The 22,817-nt window shown below is 34.5% G+C and overlaps 3 protein-coding genes and 1 pseudogene across 3 annotated transcripts; all 4 read left to right on the forward strand.

The window, feature by feature from the left end:
• The first annotated feature begins 1,286 nt into the window (after window positions 1-1,286).
• Window positions 1,287-3,978, forward strand: LOC140810659 (protein ABIL1-like). Its single transcript, XM_073168525.1, is given in 10 exon segments — window positions 1,287-1,612; window positions 2,110-2,192; window positions 2,469-2,541; window positions 2,543-2,620; window positions 2,696-2,795; window positions 2,886-2,975; window positions 3,063-3,147; window positions 3,257-3,309; window positions 3,414-3,490; window positions 3,643-3,978. Coding segments are annotated over 10 exon segments (873 nt in total). The 5' UTR covers window positions 1,287-1,534; the 3' UTR covers window positions 3,799-3,978.
• A 973-nt stretch (window positions 3,979-4,951) lies between these two features.
• LOC140810666 (uncharacterized) lies at window positions 4,952-8,007 on the forward strand. The gene is made up of 9 exons (XM_073168533.1): window positions 4,952-5,200; window positions 5,294-5,359; window positions 5,457-5,562; window positions 6,531-6,573; window positions 6,893-6,965; window positions 7,208-7,295; window positions 7,376-7,432; window positions 7,528-7,606; window positions 7,725-8,007. The coding sequence occupies exons 1-9, from the start codon at window positions 5,130-5,132 to the stop codon at window positions 7,736-7,738; spliced, it is 597 nt and encodes a 198-aa protein (XP_073024634.1). The 5' UTR covers window positions 4,952-5,129; the 3' UTR covers window positions 7,739-8,007.
• Window positions 8,008-14,958: 6,951 nt separating this feature from the next.
• LOC140809550 (F-box/kelch-repeat protein At3g61590-like) lies at window positions 14,959-16,475 on the forward strand (annotated as a pseudogene).
• A 1,717-nt stretch (window positions 16,476-18,192) lies between these two features.
• LOC140809869 (uncharacterized) lies at window positions 18,193-21,744 on the forward strand. Its single transcript, XM_073167634.1, has 3 exons — window positions 18,193-19,113; window positions 19,657-19,773; window positions 19,991-21,744. The coding sequence occupies exons 1-3, from the start codon at window positions 18,757-18,759 to the stop codon at window positions 21,482-21,484; spliced, it is 1,968 nt and encodes a 655-aa protein (XP_073023735.1). The 5' UTR covers window positions 18,193-18,756; the 3' UTR covers window positions 21,485-21,744.
• Window positions 21,745-22,817: the final 1,073 nt, after the last annotated feature.

Here is a 22,817-nt window from a genome sequence, read left to right on the forward strand (position 1 = left end):
GTGTATCCTATCCACAGTTTGTAGGTTTGGCAATGGCTACAGTACAATTGTGTACATATACATAAAGTCTTAGAAAGAGTAATATTCAGCAAAATCTATCAAAAACCTACAAAAGTTTAATTTAAAATGTTGTAAATTGTCTAAACTAATTTAATACATAGTTGAAAAATACAATATTAAATTTCTCAAATTATATAAAAATTTGGAGATTTAAAATGTATTTTTAAAAATATCATATAATTTTACTCTCGAAATGAATTGAGTTTGACCGCTCTATCTTATGTTAATTGTCCAAACATCATTATTTAATAGTCATCTTCATCTTATTTTTTTCAGCCATGTTATTATCATTTATATAAAACAACGATATATGCGGTGTTTATAAACACTTCAAAAATTATTGACAACGACTTCTTTTACAAATTTGCAAAATTTTGTTAAGAAAAAAGCTATAATCAATTTTTGTAACATTTGTAAATTCTATTTTAATAATTTAAAAATATTAAACTCGCGAATAGCTGTAGCTCGACTATTAATAACTAGTTTATCGAGTCTGGATCGAGCTCAGCTTGTTAAGCGTCTCATTTTCGAGCTCGTTAAACATCATTATTTTCCAGCTAGTTTTGAGCTAGCCAAGCATTCTCATCAAAATGTCAACTAAGATATAAGAATTAAGAGGGTGATATATCATTTTATAGTGTTTCAATCGCTTCTCTTATACTCAAATTTCATTGAGGACAATGCCGGTTATTATGGTACACTCAAGTCCAACAACTAGTCGAATTCGATCTCGCGAATAGGCTCGCGAGATTACGATTCGAATGTCCTTAAACTCAAACTCGGTTCAATAAAATTATCAAACTCAAAATCAAGCTTGAGCTTAGCTCGATCAGTTTAACGAACTATCTCGAACGTTTTTTTTACCGAATCTAGTTAGAAATAACTCACGAACAAATTACTTAGTTTACATCCTCGTAGAAACCATATGGAAAAATCTTGGTGATACATAAATAAACCTGAAATTTAGTGAATGGTATGATAGAGTAGAGAAGTCAATGGGAACGACGTCGCTTTCTTCCGTTAGCCCATCTTTCCAATCCAACTCACAACTACAAGACAAAAATTTACGTGAGACGATCTAGACGGATCTTTTATTTGGATCATCCATGAAAAAGTATAATTTTTTATGCTAAGAGTATTACTTTTTATTGTATACATGGATAGGATGGACCCCTCTCACAGATTAATATCCGTGAGATGGTCTCACATGAGACTTACTCCAACTACAACGCACTTCCCGGGGTTGCTTCTGCGACACACACTTTACCTGACCCACACACGTTTTAATACCTTGCTTAATTCCAAATCTATGCTCTTTCTTTCAGTTTCATTCGCACATTATTGCCAAATAAATGTGTTTTTGTATGAGTTCTTTTCTGGCTGATGAAGTAATCTGTGTAATGATAGCTGTCTGGCTTTGGTAGCTGGGTTTTGGACGAGGTTTCTGGAATTGTGAGTGTTTTTTTTTAGTTTTATGGAGATGGAGAATCAGACGAAGACGTTTGACGAGCTGTCGATGGAGAGAAGCAAGAGTTTTGTGTCGGCATTACAGGTAAATCTCTTGCATTATTATTGTTCTTATCATTTTTACTGGGAATATTGGAGCGGATCTGGGTTCGCTTTGTGCTTGAGTTTAGTTTGACTTTATTTTGTCTTTTTCGCTTCTAAGTGGACAGAAGGAAAGTAAATTTGAGTAATAGTTCTGTGATTGGATTTGGCGTTGAGATATGTAAATTTCCTTTGATTGAGTTTGACTCTGTTCAATTTTTTTGGTCCCGGTATAGATTATTGATTATTATTTTTGTAATTGCATGTCTGCTAACTGCGATGGGAAATTCGGACTTACGTAATCTGGAAGTGTGCAGTATTCTGTATCGCGTTAGTCGATTCAGATGACGATTTTGTTCAATTTCGGTGATAACATTTGTGCTTCTTTATGATATCGCGGTCTGTGTTTTTTATGCTCATGCATGGTTTCTATTCCCTCACAATTTTCAAAACTTTGGAAAAGGGTTATTCATTGTTTTTCATAATATCATGTCTTTGAAGGAACTCAAGAACCTTCGGCCTCAACTGCATTCTGCAGCAGAGTATTGCGAGAAGTCGTATCTCCACAGTGAGCAGAAGCAAATGTAAGACTTCAGCAGAATCATCTTATGTGATTTTTTCCCAACTTTGTTTGATGTCCTTCTGTGTTTTATCTACCCTCTTTATTGAGGGTGGAGAATGGAGAAATGGCGTGCTCTTATGATATTTAGTGAGAGATTACCTATTTCATTGGATGATCGTGTTTGAGAACTTTTTAGGACCACAATATTAGTCTTTATGTCTTCCTCTTTTGTTCGGAAATAGGAATAATGTTACTTTGCCACATGAATTTACCTCTGTATTCTCTTGCCGTTTGTTAGGGTGCTGGATAATTTGAAGGACTATGCTGTAAGAGCTCTTGTCAATGCTATTGACCACCTTGGTACTGTTGCTATACAAGTTAAGTGATGTTTTGGAGCAACAGACATTGGAGATCTCGTCGATGGATCTGAAAGTTGCATGCCTAAATCAGGTAGCGTTTTTCTATCATGTCAGTGAAGATTTTACTAAAAGATGATCGATGCTGAAATATGTTATTCTTTTTAAGCAACTTCTAACATGCCAAATGTACACGGATAAAGAAGGTCTTAGGCAGCAGCAGTTATTAGCTATCATTCCAAGGCATCACAAACATTACATTTTACCAAGTAAGATGAATGGTTGCTTTGGATACTGCTTGCTTTGCATAAGATTCAAGAATCTCTCATCAAATTCTCTTTTTGTGGATGCTAATCTAGACTCTGTCAGCAAGAAGGTGCATTTCAGCCCACAGATACAGACAGATCCTAGGCAACCTATGCAAGCAAGAGGTCGCCTTTATCCTTCAGGTGGTTGATTTCAAAAGTGTTTTTACTAATCTTGATTATATCAGCTTGTAAAACAATGTTATGTCTTCAAATTGCCTGTTGATTTAGGTGCTTCTGCTGCGACTTCTCTCTCTTGGCATTTAGCATCAGAAACCAAATCAACCTTGAAAGGTTTTCCACGTGGTATTATGAGGTTAGTCCTTGAAGTTTCTTGTCATGGTTTTGACTAAATGAAAATTCTCCTGTTTTTTATGAAGTTTGATCAAGCATGAAGGATGTGTAATATTTTCCTGCCCTTGCAGCACCGAGGACTCAAAAATGAGTGGAAAAACATCTAGTGCATTCAACTTGTCAGGTATTGTTAAAACATATTTTCAGTTTTACTTTGAATCTGACTGAAAGATGAGAGACTTCAATCTTTCAGTACTTATTTTGTGAAACTTGTTCTTTATCAAGTAGTTACGGATGAGAAAACTGGGATGAAATCCATGTCAGTTTCAACTGTGGCTATGCAAACACTAGGGGTTACACGGCAGGTAATGTCAGATCTCTATAGAAGTCATTCTTGTTTTCTTTCTTCTGTCAGTTCATTTGAATAATGGTAAATCATGGACTTCGGTGTTGTTGTTTAGCTTTTTGCTGATTTTGTCATAAACGGAGAAACCAACGGAAGAAATTTCTTTTGCAGGAGTCTTTGGAGGGTTCCAAACCTTTATCTCAGTTTAGATCCTTCGACATTCCGAGGGAGAATGTACGCCCACGTCCACCTGGTCGTAGCAAGAGCGTGCTTTCAGCTTTCTTTGTCAAGCCAAAGACCCAACAAAAGTTGAAGACTAATGCATGATCTAGGATAGTATCACACTCACCACGTATTTCACCATGTTGGTAGAAATTTGTTCATATTCAACGTGCTCCTGTGTCATTTCTTTATCAAACATTAATTAATCTTTGTTACTTGTGGATTAATCAATAAACCATCACTTGAAATATGTTTAAGATTCTTTTGAGAATATAACTGTTCTTGTCCATGCCACCTTGGTTCTTCCTATCGCAGCTTTGACATGACACTGTTAGGGATGCTAACACAAAACAATCTTACGTGTCTAATGGTGTATTTGTTCTAGAAAGGGGAAGATAAAAAATAGTACTAGAGTTCTGAAAGAGGCTACGATTGAATCCTTTGGGGAAAGGAGCTTCGCCCTAGGATGAGTGGGTTAGGCAGGTAGTATGTGCACTTCCTGCGAGTTCCAGCTTTGTAAGGGAGAATCTGTGTTTGATAAGTACCAGGTTGGATCCATCCGACAACCGCTGTTGACTGGACCAGTGTTGAATTTTCACGGTTTATTTCATCTTATTTATTTGGCATTGCCTCTATGATAGGATGGTTAGCTAAGATCTGCTTATGTATATATAGGACCCATTTTTTTTTTTGGAAATTGTATGTGTTACAAGATTTTACCCGTTGAAACGAAGTGAGGACAGTGCTTACATAGTTAAGATTTCATCTAACCATTTTCACTACGTTGCGTTATAGGGCCGATTTAAATTCGAAATTCTTGATTAGACCGACATATGGTAATGGATTTATTTATTTATTTATTTTTGAGATGATGAAAAATTATAAAGTTAAATTTTCCGCCTTTCTATTTTTTCAGTCAAAAGTTCAGCCAGAAAAATGATTTTTTTTTTCCATAAGGAAGAATATACATAAAATTTAAAATTAATTGCTTCAATTTATTCTAAATAGTAGAAATCTAAATTAGCTAAGAATCCAACCAAACATAGTGTAAGATTTATTAATTCATGATTTTTATTGTGGCTTGAAAAAAAATTCAGCTAACACTAAATATATTTTTTAAAGTCTCATTGAAAATTAAAAAAAAATTGTTATATATATAAGTGAAAATAAATCGCAGTATTTCAAGATGAGATAAATTGGTCTGGGCTGGTGAAAAGAAATGGTTTGGGCCTGACACTAAACGCGCCCCGTAACATAGATGCCGGGCTCTCTTCTTCGTCCAACCAACTCTTCTTCACAAAAATCAGGGTTCCAAAAGATTGGGATCTGGAGATTTTCCAATTTTGAAGAGATTACTCTCGAAAGTCTCCAGTTCTAACATCTTCTGAAAACCCTTTTACTTATCGTTAATTCCGTCTTTTCTGATTACTATAAAGATGGGAAAAGCGAAGAAAACCCCCAAATTTGCCGTAATGAAGAAAGTAATCTCCCGCAAAGCAATTAAACAGTAAGCTTCCATGTTTATATACGTTTATTTGTCTATCACAGTAATGATTTCTCAGAGGATTAGTTTTAATGTATTTCATGTCACATTATTCAGTTACAAGGAGGAGGTCTTAAACCCTAATAAGAAAGACTGGAGCAAGGAAAAGCTCCCGAGAAATGTGTAAGTGCTTGATCTAATTTATAAATGCTTTATTTGTACGTTTTGTTTGGAAATTTTTGTTTATAATTTTTGAGATGGTGCGTTATTTTGACTGTAGGCCTCAGGTTTCATCAGCTCTTTTCTTCAAGCACAACACTGCTTTGGGTCCGCCATACAGAGTCTTAGTTGATACTAACTTCATTAATTTCTCCATCCAAAATAAGGTCAGAGTTACAAGTTCTCTTTTTTTAATGTTAAATATATTTTCTGGATTACTGAGGATTTGGAGAGTTACCTGATTATGTGGTTAGATTCTTTTTTCCTGTAATGGTTATTTTGTACAGTAAGTGAATGATTTGGATGTTTGTTATTTGGATTTGACAAAGAAAAATATTGATAGGTTTTTAGAGGAAATTTAGGGATCTTTTCCACTTCTATTCTTGGCTACTTGAGAGAATATCAATGGAAGATCAGAATTGCACTGTTAGATGTATCGCTTGGAGAATTAACATTACAGTCGCCATTTTTTATTTAGAGTCGCCTGTGTTAGTAGTCTACCGGCCATTTATGACATTTACGGTCACCATTTTTTTTATCAAGGGTCGCCTGTGTTAGTAATCTACGGCCATTTATGACATTTTGTTGAAGAATTGTGGTGTTTTACTATAGTTTTGGTGAATTGATGCCATTTATGACATTTTGTTGAAGAATTGTGGTGTTTTACTATAGTTTTGATGAATTGATGTTCCAGTGTTGTAATGTCTAATAAAATTGCCTGATGAAGGTAAATTCACCGATTCCACATTAAAAGGCCCTGCTTGTACCTTTATGTGTATCATGGGCATCTTATCAAATTTCGCTTTCTATGGTTTCGATTGTGCAAGCTGCTGTGCATCTGATTTAGTGGTTAATCGATGTGCTCATAAGAAAAGATAAAGGCTCGCATTGCAGTTCTTTCATTTGGTTTTGCTTTATCTGTATCTGTTATGCTGTCTGAAACCATGTTGCTGTTTATTTTATTTTTTTAATGGGTTTTTGGTCATTCCTATCCAATTTTATGTGTCTACACAGCTATTGTTATTTTGCCTATTTGTTGTGTAGTAGTGCATATGAGCTTTTCCAGTATTTGCAGGTACTAGTATTATTGTGGTCATTGATCTCCTTGTTTACCTTCTCTTTGAATCTTATGCAGTTGGATTTGGAGAAAGGGATGATGGACTGCTTGTATGCAAAATGTAAGTTCTGACGAATAAGTTTCTTCTATTTGATGCATGTTGTTCTTCTGGTTCACGCACCCATCGTATAGGAAAGTTGTTCTTCTTCTTGCTAGTAAATTGGTTGTAGGTTTATGTCTGATAAAAATAATGTCTATTTATTTTAGCATACTAAGAATGCGATTTGAATTTGCAGTCATGTGATTCTCTTGCTTTTAATTAAAGCTCCTCTTTTGTATTATTATAGAAAATGATGTAATCATATTTCTAGCTTGCTCTATCCTTCTGTTTGACTTGTTGTGTTGAGACTTCCAATTTAGTATTTCACTCTTGATCATAGGTACTCCTTGTATCACGGACTGTGTTATGGCTGAGCTTGAAAAGTTGGGTGAAAAATACAGAGTTGCGCTGAGGCATGTACTTCACTTTCCCATTTATTATTCTAAGGCTATGCATATAATTTGACTCAAAAAGGCATGTTATCAAGACACAGGAATTATTTTATTACGGTTTGCATAGAAAGAAAAATATTTAATCCATAAACAACTGTTATTTCATACAAAATGATTTCGTTGTAGAGTAAAGATGAGCATTTTTTGTATTCCTTATTGTTTTCTTATTTACATTTTGCTTTTTTTCTTTCTTTCATCAACAGAATTGCCAAGGATCCTCGATTTGAAAGGCTTCCGTGTACTCACAAGGGAACCTATGCTGATGATTGCCTTGTTGATAGGGTTACACAGGTAGAACTGACTTTATTTGATTCTGTAATGTGCTTTCACTGCAAACAATTTAATCAACTCTCATGATACCAATGTGACAGCACAAATGCTACATTGTTGCAACTTGTGATCGAGATTTGAAAAGGAGAATACGGAAGGTTAGCTGAATTCTTGCATCTATGTTTTGATTACCATCTCCTTGTATCCTTTCGTCGGTCATGTTTACTTCAAATTATTTTTTTTTTATTGTAAGATACCTGGTGTACCAATCATGTATATCACGAAGCACAGGTACTCCATCGAACGACTACCCGAAGCAACAATCGGTGGAGGTAGGATCGAACATTGAGAATACATCTCTTTTATTCATTACTAATCTTCATTTCGATTGATGTACTCATATATCTGAATCTTTTGTTTGTATCTGCTGTGGGTCTGGGTTCAATGCAGCTCCACGATACTGATTCATGACCGATGTTTGGAAGTCAGAAGTATACGGTACTGCTTGATGTGAACAAGTAGGAGCTTCACAGCTGCCTGGAAACTTGTCATTTAAGGTGGCATTTGTTTGAGCTCTGCTGATTTCAACTCGAATTAGTTTAAAAGAATTGTGGTTCTTATAAAATTTATAGTATGATGTAGCTCCTTGAACAAACGAGCTCCTTGAATTTTTATGGTCGGGAACAGATAAATTATCATTTCGTTTCATTCTATAATAGTGGAAGAAGTGAAAAGACAAATCTTTGTACGTTGGACTACACAAGAGACCCTACCAGAAATCCGGAAAACCATAAAAAGGTGACAACTGTAATCGAGTTTCTATCACAAGGTGTTCACTTTGTTTCACGAGAGAAACTGAGTTTGATCCACAGAAGATCCCAGAAGCAGTTTGCAATTCAAACCGAATCAGAATTTCTACTTGATTTTAATCTAATATGGGTTTATACGTGCTAATTGCTACAAAATACGGGTTTATGCATATGACAGTTTTGTTGCGGGTTTATGCTGTAGGAATAATCATCATCTAAAAATGATATTTTTTGTTATTTTTAAATTAATAATTTTTATCTATTTTTTATTATTATTAATGATATAATCATCTGAAAATTACAAATATAGATAAATAAATATTTTTTAAACATTTTTTAAAAGTTAGTAAGATATGTGGGTTATTAATAAGTTGTAAGTTTTCGGGTTTTTATAATATTTTTTTATTAAATAAAAATTGAATGTTTTTGTAATTTGATATTAGTATTTTTGGTACTGAAAAAATGTGATCAAGACAACCAAAAGTAGTAATATAAGGTCGTGTTTTATACTATAAAATATATAATAATAACAAAATAATTATAGTGTGTGTGTGTGTGTGTATAATTTTCCAGTCTTTGAAATTATAATATTAAAGACTTAGAAATTTTGGAAGAAATGGGAAGAACAAGTTAATATTTACAATTCATTTCCAGTTATTTGTATTGTATTTGTAAATAAAAATGACATATATTTTACACATAAATGAAATATAAGTAACATAAATAGAGTTTAAATATAAAATGGGGGAAAATAATGTTAAATAATTGTTAAGTTTTAACGAAAACGCAACTTATGGTTCTGTTTTGGTTTCATCTTTTATAGTTCTGGGCTCGATTTTCTAAGTCCATAGAATAGAAGTTCGGCCCAACACGTCATTTTAATCAGAACCGTCCAAAACTAATCACATATCCCAAAGGTCTAAATGTTAGTGATTTCACAACAGAGCCCCCATATTCTGAGCTTTTTACTAATTAGTCCCATTTCTTCTTCCCCCTGGTTCTCTACGATCCGGTTCTTGATGGAAAATTAGCGACAAGGCCCTGATTGGTAGAGGCAAGAGAGAAATTATGGAGCCGCAGATTTTGGAGATTAACTTGATCTCAGCCCAGGGACTGAAGCCGCCTTGAACTAACTTGCGCCGGTTGCAAACCTACGCCGTCGCCTGGGTTAACCCCGCCGCGAAGCTCAAGACCAGGGTCGATTCACTTGGTGGTGAAAACCCTACCTGGAACGACAAATTCCTCTTTCGCGTCTCTAATAAATTTATTTCTGGCGATACGTCCGCCGTTTCTGTGGAGATCTTCGGGGTGGGGTATATTAAAAATTTCCTCATCGGAACGGTGAGGTTTCTGCTTAGCACGTGTCTGAAGAAATTGGATCCCATCAGACTCGGTGGCGGTAGGGGTTCTTCAGATCCGCCGGCCTTCGGGTAGATTCCAAGGATTTCTCAACATTGCAGCAGCGGTTTACGATTCGTCCGAATGTGGGTTCTGGATAAGGTATCAGCTGTAAGTTTCCGTGAACTGATGGAGAAGAAGGAGAGCGAGTCCCGGCGACGGCGAAGGCTGAGTCGCTCCGGGTCGAAGCAGAGCTCCTGTGATGAGTCATGCGATTTCTCGGACAGCGCCGACTCGACGGCTTCCACGGCCTTGAAGGATTGGAATAGTTTCCGAGAAATGGCGGGAAAGGAGAAAGGAGCCCATCCGGAGGTGGGGAATTGCTTTGTGGTTTGATGATGCAAAGGAAGTTTCCTTTCTGTCCGTCGGATCGGGATCTTGAGTTATGGGGAGATTCGTTCGAAGAGAATGGCTGATGGACGTTCCAGATTCGCGGTCAATTTCGATGCATGAAATTGACGGATGAGATTCGATAATGTAGCAGCGGACAGTTGTACCGAATTTGGAAATTCAGTTGGCCATTTAGCTCGAATAAATCAATGGTTATAGTCACAGAGTTATTTAAAATATATTATTTTGATAGTAACATTTATATTTAAATTTTTTTAAAATATTTATTTCCAGGAAAAAAAATGAAGAGTTAATTTTGTTTAAATAATATTGATATTCAGGTAATATACAGAAAACATTTTGAATGCGTCATACTGATACACCCATCTTTTCAAGAATGCAAATATTCAAATAAAAATAAGTAAACAATCTTATCTATTAAATTACTCCAAAAATTAAAATAAAATATATTAATATGAATAAGCAAAAATTAAAAGCAAAAACTTGTATGAGGAGGTCTCACGGGTCATATTTGTGAGACTGATCTCTTATATGGGTCACCCATGAAAAAGTATTATTTTTTATGCTAAGAGTATTACTTTTTATTGTGAATATGGGTAGGGTTGACATGTCTCACATATTATTATCTGTGAGACGGTATCATATGAGACTTACTCAAAATTAAATTAGCCTCCAAATGATTCTATCTTCCACCATCATTAATTGTTTATCATCTGATTGTTTGTTAGGTCACCGACAGTTAATAGATTTATTTATTGAATTAAACAAATAACTATTGTGATAATAGTCGGTTGAAAATTAATGATTTTCCATAATTAAGATCTCGAGTTTGAGATGCTGAATTTTTTAAAAAATAAATTAATGAAATTTTAAAGGCAAATAATGATCGAACCTAGTATATTGCATAAATCATGATACAACAAAATGTTGTAAAATATTTGAAAGAAATATAAGAAAACGAGAGTTAAATTATAGATTGAAAATTTTTAATTGTTAATGTAATTTGATAGTGATATGCGGGCATGGTTTTGAACTTGAAACCACTTATTTGTATCGATTGGAATTTAAAACTTATCCGATATTTATTTCAGGAAATTTTTAAATATGATATTTGAGTGGATGAATGTCACGCAGACCCCGCATATCACAATCACCAATAGCACGCCACTATATATACTTACATATATGTATAAATATATAAGGAAAGTTGGTGATTGTATATGAATAAAAATTGGAAAAATTAATGGAATTTAAAAAAAAAATCATTAAATATAGAGCTTGTCTCTTGATATCACTCGAATATTATATTATTCCCTGAAAAAAACAACGAAATAAAGAAAACATAATTATTTATATCTTCATTCACTTATGCAAGTCTAAATATTTTTTTGTTGTCAGTTTGAACGTGGATGTTTTTGTTTTTTTTTCTCGAAAAAACTTAGCATTAATTCTCAAAGAAATTAAAAGGAAAATAAAAAGATTTAGATTGGAAGGCATATTCCTCGAGCTTCTTCTTCTATTCTCCTTGTTGATATTTTTTTATGGGGACCGCCTAATGATCCCTAAAGTTAATAATATTAAAACAGTAAACTACTGTATATCAAATTAACTTAAAAATTAGGTAAGAATTTTGGTGAGACGATATCACTGATCGTATTTTGTGAGACAGATATCTTATTTGGGTCATCTTTTAAAAAAGTATTATTCTTTATGCTAAGAGAATTATTTTATTGTGAATATCGGTAGAGTTGATCCGTCTCAAAGATAAAGATTCGTGACACCGTCTTACAATATATTTATTCTAAAAATTAATGCCACTCCGAAATTTGATAACGATCATCTAGATTTTTATCTAATCCGTCCAAACCCTTCGACGTACGTAGATGACGGCAGCCATCCAAAATGTTGCGATGCTGACAATTAAATTTCTGTTTTGGAACAAACAAACAAATTAAAATTTTGATTAAAATAAAATATATCGATGTGATCGCATTTTCTGGTAAACAAAATTGCTTAGAATGGAAATGTTTATAGATTAATTTAAAGAATGATATTATATAGACTAGTGGAGTATTTAAGGAGCTGGAGACAGGCTAGCAAAGTAGACTAAACACAAATAATTTCACCTACCTACTTAGTTAGTTAGTCACGTTTTACTTTATTAATTAAAATTTTAACATGTAAATTTTATGTCATGCAAAGTCAAAATTATCATGGTAACCGATTTATTAGGTTATAAAAATAACAATTGTCAAAAACTCGTGTGAGACGATCTCACGAGTCGTATTCTGTGACTCGTCTCATAGATAAAGATTCGTGAGACCGTCTTACAAGAGACCTACTCATAATAATTTTTAACATTAGAAAATATATTTTATAATAATATAGTTATATGTAACCAGCAAGAAGATGAATCTCAGTGGATGTAGCCGAAGAGTTTGATGGAGATCGTGCTTTAATGCAATAGAGTTGCTTCAGCAGCAGGTTTATTTTATAGGGTTACAGAGGTTATTAATATATATTTATTCTCATTAATTTCAAATCGAGTACTAATTTTGTTTTCATATGTTTGGCAAATTATTTTTCTTGGTTTTTAAAATTTGGATGTCATATCGTAGTTATGTTTAATCGAGCATGTCATAGCTCCCCTTTGCACACAACGATTATGAGAATATAAAGTTCAAAATAATCAAATATCGAGACGTCACACAACGTTTGTGTTTTCATGTTTTCTATAACGAAAATTTGTATTGTTTTATTTTATATACATATTTGAGATATTCGTTTCTCATGTTCTCCAATTTTAGGTTTCCGATCTTGTGCGGATATATTGTTGCTAATTAATATTTTTTTATAAGAAAATTTAAAAAAATATTTTAAAATTTGATAATATATAATACATAGGATGTTGTCCTAGACTAGACTATACTAGATATTCAATTATTGCATCGAAAGTAAAATTGAGGTGGACAGAGGTTAGGTAAAGCGTGTCTATTGGACGAAATGGCATTAATTAACTAACAAATAATGGACTCCAATTCGCTAAACCAAAAAGGATCCAGCGCAACATTGTCCACGTTGCCAAAAGGAAATTTTATGCAGTTTATCTTTTAAAAATTATATATATAATATTTTTAAAATTTAAGGTGTGAAATCCCCTTCTCCTATTTCATCCCAGCTAGCTTCGTCTATAAAATAAATGAGCAAACAAAGTAAAAAGGAAGAGAAAGAGGAGGAAAAGAAACAGGGAAGAGGCATCAGTATTGTATTGTGTTGTCTTGTGTTGAAGAGTTAGACAGCATTCATTATTTGCCTTTTGATTATTATTTTTTTTGTATTTCATTTCATCCCATTTTTCTAGAAATCGAGTAAAATAATAATGTAAAATGTTTTGTTTTTGACATTCCACCCACGAAGTTTTTTTTTTTTGAAAAGCAGCTGAGGTCCCGTCTGTGTGAAGTTCACTCGCATTTGTCTACATCAACAAAAGCAAAAGCCCTATTTAAAGACGGACCTTCTCTTTCATTTCTCACTTTCTGTCGTTTAGGCTACATTAGTTAAACGTTAAAGGAAAAAAACCAAGATAAACAGACCCCCCATCTCTATCCCTATATGACATTTGTAGAATTCTAGTGATATTTAACGTATAAAGCATCTTACCTGGTTAAGCCGTCTCATTTTCTATTCAAGATTATTGGATTTTCCCCCTTCCCTTTGATCTTTCAGTATTTATTGAGCTTCTTTGCTCGGGAAAAAAATACTGGTTTTTGTGTTTACTTATGGGTTTTGACCTTTAATCTGGGAAATCTCGAGGACTTCCTGAGCAATCTGAGAGAACCCTTTTGTTACGAGGAGGGATTTTGCAGCAAAGGTACAATCTTGATTTGTTACGTGTGAAAAATCCTCTATTTTTTTCTTTGGAGCAGGTTTGTTAAGGTGTTCGTGAGATCTGTTCGTGCGGGAGCCTACAATTTTTTGCCGTTTGTTTGTTTGGTATCTGATGTTTCATTTGACGGTGTTTCTGGGTGTAATTTCTCTTTCACTAAACTATTGTTAAATCTGGTTTGCCCCCTCAAGAGATTATATGACCTTTTTTTCATCTTGATGTACAAAAAATCTGAAAAGTAGTTGCTCTTTATTAAATGCCTAATAAAATTGATGAAACGGTTGTCTTCTGAAAGTAAAATAATGCAATCTCATTGGTGCTGATATACATGGCGAAAAGGGTTGTTTTATAGCTCCATTGTGTGTAATCCTCCCTGAATGTTTTTTTCCTTTTGTGGAAAGAATCAAGTTTTTGCCTGTAAATTGTGATATGGGCTTGTAGGCAAGCTTTTTATTCAACCTCAAGGCATTGCTTGAACATTTGGTTTCTTATTCTAAATCTCAGATTATCTCTTGTATACTTATAAAAGCACGCCAGAAAAGGTTTTTGTCAATCTCCTACTCTGCATCTAGGTTCTTAAGTTGTTCTTTGCTGCCTTGAGAAACATATTTCTTGCTTTATTCTTAAAATAGTTACAAAACTTTGTGAAGGAAAAACGCATACTGATTTTTTATAAACTTTTGCAAACACAACTGCCTTGTTCTGCTATCTTACGTTCAAATTTTGATTATTGTGCTTCAATTTTTGTATGTCAAGGTATTCTTGTGTTTTGGTTATCTACTTTAATTTGTGTTTGAGTTGCCACAAACTGAGCTATTTGGGATTTGCGTATTTCACGCAAATCATGTTTAGAAAAAGTGCTCACCTCATTTTTACTTGAGCTCTTCAAATTTCCTATTCCCATTTCCGGGTGACCGTAACATTAGCAGGATTCAGTTTCTTCATTTTTTTTAGTGTATTTAATTCCTTGATAGTTGTAGATAGGTTGGGATTTCACATGTTATGGAAATCTTTATCCATATGAATCTGTTTTTCTCATTTCTTGTTATGTGTGGCATTTGTCCCTGAATCATTGCTTTTAATAGGTTTCTTCCCAGGCTGTATTTACTACTTAGTGTCCATTTTATTTGACATCTTATATGACACAATTTTAGATGTCAGAGTCCTTCAACAGGCTTTTTAAAATTTGAATTCTTTCAGTTTAATTATACTGGAGATTCTTGTTTCAATGTCGCAGATTCTTGGTCATGGAAGGTGAAACTTCATGGGTCAGTCATTGTGTTGATAACTTTTCCACTGACACGGCGGAGTTTGATTCATTCTTAGAGCTTAATGACGAAATGATAAAGAAGTTACCGCTGTTTCTGTTGATTTAATTTTACCTGATGATCTCTTAGAACGAATATTGGCTTGTCTTCCAATCGCTAGCATTTTTAGGGCAGGATGTGTTTGTAAAAGATGGCATGAGATAGTAACATCGAAAAGGTTTTTGTGGAATGGTTCTCATGTTTTGGCTCAGAAACCTTGGTATTTTATGTTCACTAGCTCGGATGAACCTGTTGGATATGCATATGATCCCATACTCAGGAAATGGCATGGTATTGATCTCCCCTGCATTGAGACATCAAGTTGGTTCGTTGCTTCATCACGTGGGTTAGTTTGTTTTATGGATAATGATAGTAGAAGCGAGTTATATGTATGTAACCCGATAACAAAATGTTGCAAAGGGCTCAATGAGCCTCCTGGTCCGAAATTTTCGGATTACAGTGCATTGGCAGTTTCGCTCAACCAAGTGTCTCAAAATTACATGGTTTCTATTGTTAAATCCAAGCAAGTTCCTGCAAACTTCTTTCAGTGGGATCTCTCTATCCATTTGTATGATTCAGCAACGATGACATGGGTGACAACTCTAACAGAGATTTTAACAGGGTGGAGAGCTGGCGATGAGAGTGTGATTTGTGATGGGGTTTTGTACTTCTTGATTTACTCGACTGGAGGTGGTGCTCCTGAGAATCGTCACGGGCTTATCATGTACAACCTGAGAAACCGATCCCCTCACGTTATACTAATGAGGAGTTTCATCCCAGTTCCATGTTCTCTGACATGTGGCCGTCTGATGAACTTGAAGGAAAAGTTGTTAATGGTTGGTGGCATTGGGAGACAGGATCGACCCGACATCATTAAGGGAATTGGCATTTGGGTTCTAAACGGGACCCAGTGGCAAGAAGTGGCCCGAATGCCCCATAAGTATTTTCAAGGTTTCGGAGAGTTTGATGATGTTTTTGCTAGCAGTGGCACAGATGACCTTATATACATCCAGAGCTATGGAGCACCTGCTCTTCTTGTTTTCAACATTAACCAGAAGCAATGGAAGTGGTCGCAGAAATGCCCTGTTGCGAAGAGATTTCCTCTTCAGCTCTTTACAGGTTTCTGTTTCGAACCGAGACTGGAAATCGCTCCCTAGTTCTGATTCGAGTTGAAATCGACATGGTATCACCAGCTGCCCTTTGACCTTTTATTTTCTTATATAAATATATGATAATGTTAATGATTTTGACTCCATGTATTTCCGGTTGATGATTTAATTAAGTCTTGGCAAGTCCTATAGAACGATGCTAAAGCTGATGACGCTGCTCAGATAACTATGTGAAAGAAATATCCTTAATTCTTTACATTCAGAACATTATTTGGCTGGATGGAACTTGTGAAATGAAATTTCTTTGCTCTTTCTCATTTGCCATGTCAAGTCAGAATTTAAATGTTACACAATCTTCAACTATGGTTAAATATTGTCTATACATTCGTAACTCGAATACATTCGTATTAATTAAACATTACAAATATTTAACTTGATATATTTTTACCCCAATTCAATGCTTCATAAGTCCCCATTGCCCTTCATTAAATTTTCTTGGTACCACTCGTCATCAGATCTTCTGGGTTACTGTTTACTGTCTTGTTCATCTCCAGCTACGAAGCCACTTAAACTTGGACCAGAGTTACGTGTGTTTTATGTGTCTATTTATTGTGCCATCGCACAAGTGATTCTCTCGAATATGGCATGTGTCTCTTGGGACCATTTCTATCATCAATTCAAGAAGTTCAAAATTCAAGAAGTTCAAAATTTGAGTGGGATTGGTCACGAGACTCGGAATGTGAAGTTTGTGTGTCTTATCTGGACCACTTTCAATTAAGATATATGATTGGGTTGGTCCCCGAAGTTATCGGTCTTTTTTGGTAGGCTCAACTCTGATAGAAACTCCCTTCAAGCTTTTCTATCCCCACAAAATGCCTGCATATTATGGTTTTCTTGCGCTACAATCATTGGTTGATTTTCAAAAAATTTACATTATTGCTATTGAATTTACACCTATAAATTCAATTTTGATAAATATTGTACTTGCGAAAAATATATCTATTCCTAAAGAAAAGGCGTATCATCTACTGTCTTCAACTATCCAAGTCTCCACTAATGTTTTTTTTTTTTTGAGTTGGATATGAGATCCTTACCATTTGGTTTTGAACCTAAGACGTCGTCTCAAATTTGGAATTCTGGTGTCTACAAGTTACGCACGTCCAGTGATGTTTTTTTTATTCTTGTTTTCATGCCGCTATTTTCAAGGCGTCTGGTCAAAATGAGTGATTATGGTTGGGAGAGTATTTGGTGTCATCATTTATACGAATTAATTGGCATTAAATCTCATTTTGTGCAACATAAATTTCAATATAGCTTATAGTTACTGTGATTCGATGTCAGATTTTACAAATACATCCTCACTCTCTCTCTATTATATTTTTGTTTTATATAATTTTGGTAATATATACTCCATTCAAGAGGTAAAGACAAAAAAAAACTTGTCAATTTGGTCAATTCTATGAATTAGATATCTGACTTGACCCAAATAATAAAAAAATATCAATTTTTATACAAAAAGTATTACTTAATGTGATAATTATGAATCGTTTCAACTCGTCTCAAAAATAAAGATACGTGAGATGGTCTTTAAGAGAATTAGTTTGAAATTTATTCTTTATTATATTTGTGATAGTTAAAAAGCTTATACTTAGTGATTAGTATGGGGAGTCGTAGAGTTTGTGGGTAAACAGGGAGCATAAATGATGTGCCTCACTTTCTTACGTTATCTACATATGGATCACATTTTTATATTCCGACATCGGGTGCCAGGTGGCGCTTGGATTAAGGATCCAGTTTATTTCGAATCCACAGATGAATCACGCTCTACTAGATTTCGATAATATGAAAATAGGATTGGGCAAGATCTGAACTTAAAATTGTTTATGCAAAAGCACAAAAAGTCCACAAAATTAATTTTGATTATAAAAATTTAAAATATTTATATAGAATTTTCAAAGTTACAATGTCATGCTGGAAATTATAAATTTGATTTTGATTGAATCTCGGTAACTTCAACTCTGAATACAGGCTTAAATTTGACATGTACAGTATTATGCTTTGATGGCGTCGCATGATGTCTCACTTTTAAAACTCTACACGTTTAGCTGTCAGGACATTAGATTCGGCAGGGGAGATTCTACATGGTTTCACGTGGGGCCTATGAAATTCAACGACAAATCCGATGTCATAGAACAGATATCCGTTGCAGATGCCACGTGGCATGCTTCAGCCATGCTTCCCCGGCCGCAAAGCTAGTGACATTATACAATTACCTTGTAATCTTACCACATAGGATTCTACCCTAATTTTCACTTTTGAGGCCCCTGGCAGGCATGACTTCTGAGCACATTAGCATGCAATGAATGCGTTCAAGAAATTTAATTTAATTTTAGAGAAAAGTACAGAGACAAATGGGGGGTTTAAATTGTAAAGCGAAACACAAGAATGTGAAGGCCGAGGAGAGAGAGCAAATAAGGGTGCTGTCGAAGTTAAAATTATTCAAGAAAACAAAAACCCGTGTCGAGAAAGAGATTTGTTTTGTGTCAGAAATCATGGAAACGAAGAGTCCCTGTCAATTTGCTGTCGGTGTGTGCCTTGTATAGAAACTGTGTTAATAATTTAATGTATGCGGGAGGGAAGATGAATAGAGAAGGGGGAGAATTTTTTATGGGGAGGTGGTGGAAACGCGGGATTTTGGTGGGTAAAAGGGAGGGAAGTTGTACCCCTACGCCTTCCTGGAATTTTGGGTTAATTAAACCTGACGGCTTGTTCATTCAAGATTCCAACTTCCCAACTAACAGAGAGCCAAATCTTTCCGCCAGAAAGTTGGGTGCCCATCTGTGGGAGGTGCAGTCTCAACCCAAACTCAGGGGGGCTAATATGAGCAGATATGGCCCCAGGTCGAATCAATTTGGAGAGGAGGCTTGTGGAGTTTTTAGACAAAGGGGTGAAGCACCGTCCGAAACTTTTGCGGGGCAGGTAAAAAACTGAAACCCTCTAATATATTTTAGTGCTTGATATATAATGTTTCTTGAAAACTTGCTGTCAATGGAGTGGAGATCCAGATTTCAAATGCAATTTGCGTTTCTTACACTTCGACTGTAGAGCCTGACGTGAGGTTAATTATCTGATTGGCCACGTTCTTTGTTGAGTTTTGCAGTGGAGAATCAGCTTAGCTGGTTCCGTATGTATGAGTAAACCATTAAATTCGTAGCTAGTTAGTGGCAGCTGGATGGTTGCCAATTTAAGAACAGTGTTTATCAGAATTTTACATTCGTCTCGCTCTGTGTTGTTTCATACTCTTTTTAAGTTTCTTTTTTTCTTTTTCTTTTCTTTTTTGAGCTTGTATTTGTGAAGTTTCTTGTTCAGTTCAAGTCGGAACGGACTGTTGTGTAGATTTTTCTTAACGCTAAAATACCCGGTTTTCTGCCCTGTTCGGAGTGTCACGACCTCTTTTGCTTTGGTTGTCTCCGGTATTCTTGCTGGATACCATGCTAATTTTCTTACTCGCGGATATGACAGCAAAGCAGTGGCGGTAGTTTGAGAAATCAAGCTGCATTCTTACTGGCGGAACGCAAAAAAAGGGTTGAGCAAGCTCAACAGTCTCTGTCTCCATCTACTTACCACAGCTCATTGGAGGTATATTTTGGCTTTCTTCAACGCCAGGGCTATCGTATTTTCATGATGTTCAAATATTTAGTTACTTCTTTGCTTACCTATCATTTTTTTTTAATTACAACCGGGGAAGGGTTATTTTTGCTCGTGGCACTTACCTATCATTTTAATTTCAATCTTAGAATGATAAGATATCTATATAAAAAATTCTTATGAGTGTGTAATCTTTTGCTTGCATCAGATGGTTCCCAGTCGAGCTGCAATCACTTCAAACTGTTCTCTAAACTCGAACAGTGAAATGGGAGAATCAAGTTATACGCTGAAGACCTCCACAGATTTGCTTAAAGTACTCAACAGAATTTGGAGCCTTGAAGAAAGGCATGCCTTGGATATGTCTATAGTAAACATGCTGAAACAAGAATTAAACGAATCCCGGGCACGAATCAAAGTACTACTGCAAGGAAAAAGAAGGGATAAACAAGAGTTGGATAACACATCAAATAGAGTGGCAGGGAATAAAGTTTCGAGGAAGAATAAGGAGCAAGATCGGGTCAAAGATCTTGTCAAGTCTGTGGAGGTTAAGTTAGAAGATGAACGGAAACTTAGAAAGTACTCAGAAAACCTTTGTTATAAGAGGGTTCGAGAACTTTCAGCAACGAAAGTTCTATTACGTGATGCTTTGAAAGAGCTTGAATTAGAGAGGAAAAGGCGGGCCATGCTTGAAGATCTCTGTGATGAGTTTGCAAGCGGCATAAGAAAATATGAACAACAGGTAAGGCTCTTGAAGCAACAACCTAGAGTGGATCAGATTGGTAGGAATGGCGATAATGGATTGATCCTTCATGTTTCAGAAGCCTGGCTAGACGAGCGAAAGCAGGTGAAGCTAGCAGACGACAGTAATGTACAAAAGACATCTGTTTTGGACAGGTTAAATTCTGAAATTGAAATCTTTCTCGAAGCAAAACGACCTGGTTGTGCTAAGAAATATGATCATGTATACTCCTCCAAAAGGGCTAGCAAAAGTAACATATTCAGGCATTCTTTGGAATCGATTCACTTGAATGACCCCTCGAGTGCTCCTTGGAACGCAAATGAAGAAGATGATTCTGATTTTGTTGGTCTCCATTTTTCGCGGTTTAACAGAGTGGCAAGTTCGAAGAATGAAAATGGTTTTAACTGCCGGCAAGAGGTGGAAATCACTTCAGATGACCATCTCAAAGAAACGGATAGATTAAAAATGACAAAGAAAATCATCCTATCAGGAAAAGCTGTCAAGGGTGGTTTCAATCGGCCTAGAATGCAAACTCGGTCACCAGAGTTTGTCAAAGAGAGGATGCACCAACTCGGAAACAACTACAAGGACTTATCAAAAGAAAGCCCAGGAAACACAGATGAAACAAACAATGCAAGAATACAGAGAAGAACTGCTGTTATGGAAAGAGCTTCCGCATCCAGAAACCTTTCTTGGGCATCAGAAATCAAGAAAATTCAATACGAGGATAATCACATGGATCATGTGTTTGATCTATCTACATTTACTGATCCTTGCAGTCCTGTAAAAAAGTGGATATCAGAGACAACAGCAGAAGATCCCAACGTTTCTGAATCGTCTACATCATCTCATCGAACATTAAAGCCCAATACATTGAAAGCGAAGTTGCTGGAAGCAAGGCTAGAACGCCAACGATCCAGTGCCAGAGCTTCCAAAGATTTGTCCCAAGTCGACCAAAGCTGAGAATAGAATGTGCCTGGTAGAAGTGTCCGAAGCTTAGGTGGAGGACAGGAGGAGAATTATAGATGAAATGAAGGTTCCCCGTTCTTTTGTAAAAGAGAAAAGGCTTTCCTTTTTTGCCAAGAAACTTTTTTGTCCATGGTGATGAATTTAGTAGAACTGCGAGATTTTCTTCTACTATAACAAAAAGACTGGGATGGATATTAGTACTTAAATTGTTAAAATTATTACCCTCCGGAGGAGACTTCTCCGTTTGATTTGTAGGATGAGATAATCAAAGTATCAGTAATTAAAGTGATTAAAAAAATGAGAGATAGTGATAAACAACACAGTGAAATAAATTATATGATTTTGTTTCAAAGTGAGATAAAATATATGATTTTTGTTATGCTTTTAAAATTGTGCATTAATTTTGTGTATTATCTTAAAATGATCAAAATATCTTCACTATGTGTATATAATCACTTTATCTAAATATAATAAACCAAAAATAAATAAATAATAAATAATAATAATAATAATAATAATAATAAACAAATAACTAATTAAAAAAAAATATTCGATTAATTCTTATTATTTTTTATTATTATTTTATTATCAATTCATTTCATTTTTAATATTTATTATATAATTATTTCTTATTACTTACAATGACTTTGTTTATTATAAGTTGATTATTTCTTATTAATTTTTTTATTATACAAATTCTGATATTAAGAGTAAAAATTCATTTTTTTAATTTTCTAAAATTATTTTTTTGCACAATTATTATTCTCGTTATAATTAATGATATATTATTTTAATTAATAATTTCATCATTAATTATAATTATAATTAATCAGAAATTTTATTATTCAATAATTTCTTATTAATTTAATAAATCATTATTTATTTTTTATTATTGATATTAATTTGTCTCTTCTCATTTATTATTATTATTTATTTTTATTATTTTGAATAATATAATTTGTGAAATAATTAAAAATTAATAATGAGTAGTAAATCCGTAAGTTGGGTTTAAGACGATTTTTAAAATTGTCCAGTTATATTTTATTGTATAAACTTTTATATTTTAATATCTATTTTGAATTCTTATCATAAATATTATTAAATCATATGTATAAATTTAGTTCACACTTTTAAAGTGTAAAACGGGAATTATGCATGATGTCACACTTTTAAGAGATCCGTCTCACAAATTCGACTCGTGAGACCGTCTCACACATTTTTGCTCAATGCTTATACCAAACGCGACAAGTGATTATTGATCAATCACATTTTTATCGTGCCAACCAAACTAACTTTAAATGGACAATTTATGCTATAAGGATGCGGT

This window comes from Primulina eburnea, chromosome 13 (genome assembly GCF_022965805.1).
Source record: "Primulina eburnea isolate SZY01 chromosome 13, ASM2296580v1, whole genome shotgun sequence".
NCBI classification, from domain to species: Eukaryota; Viridiplantae; Streptophyta; class Magnoliopsida; order Lamiales; family Gesneriaceae; genus Primulina; species Primulina eburnea.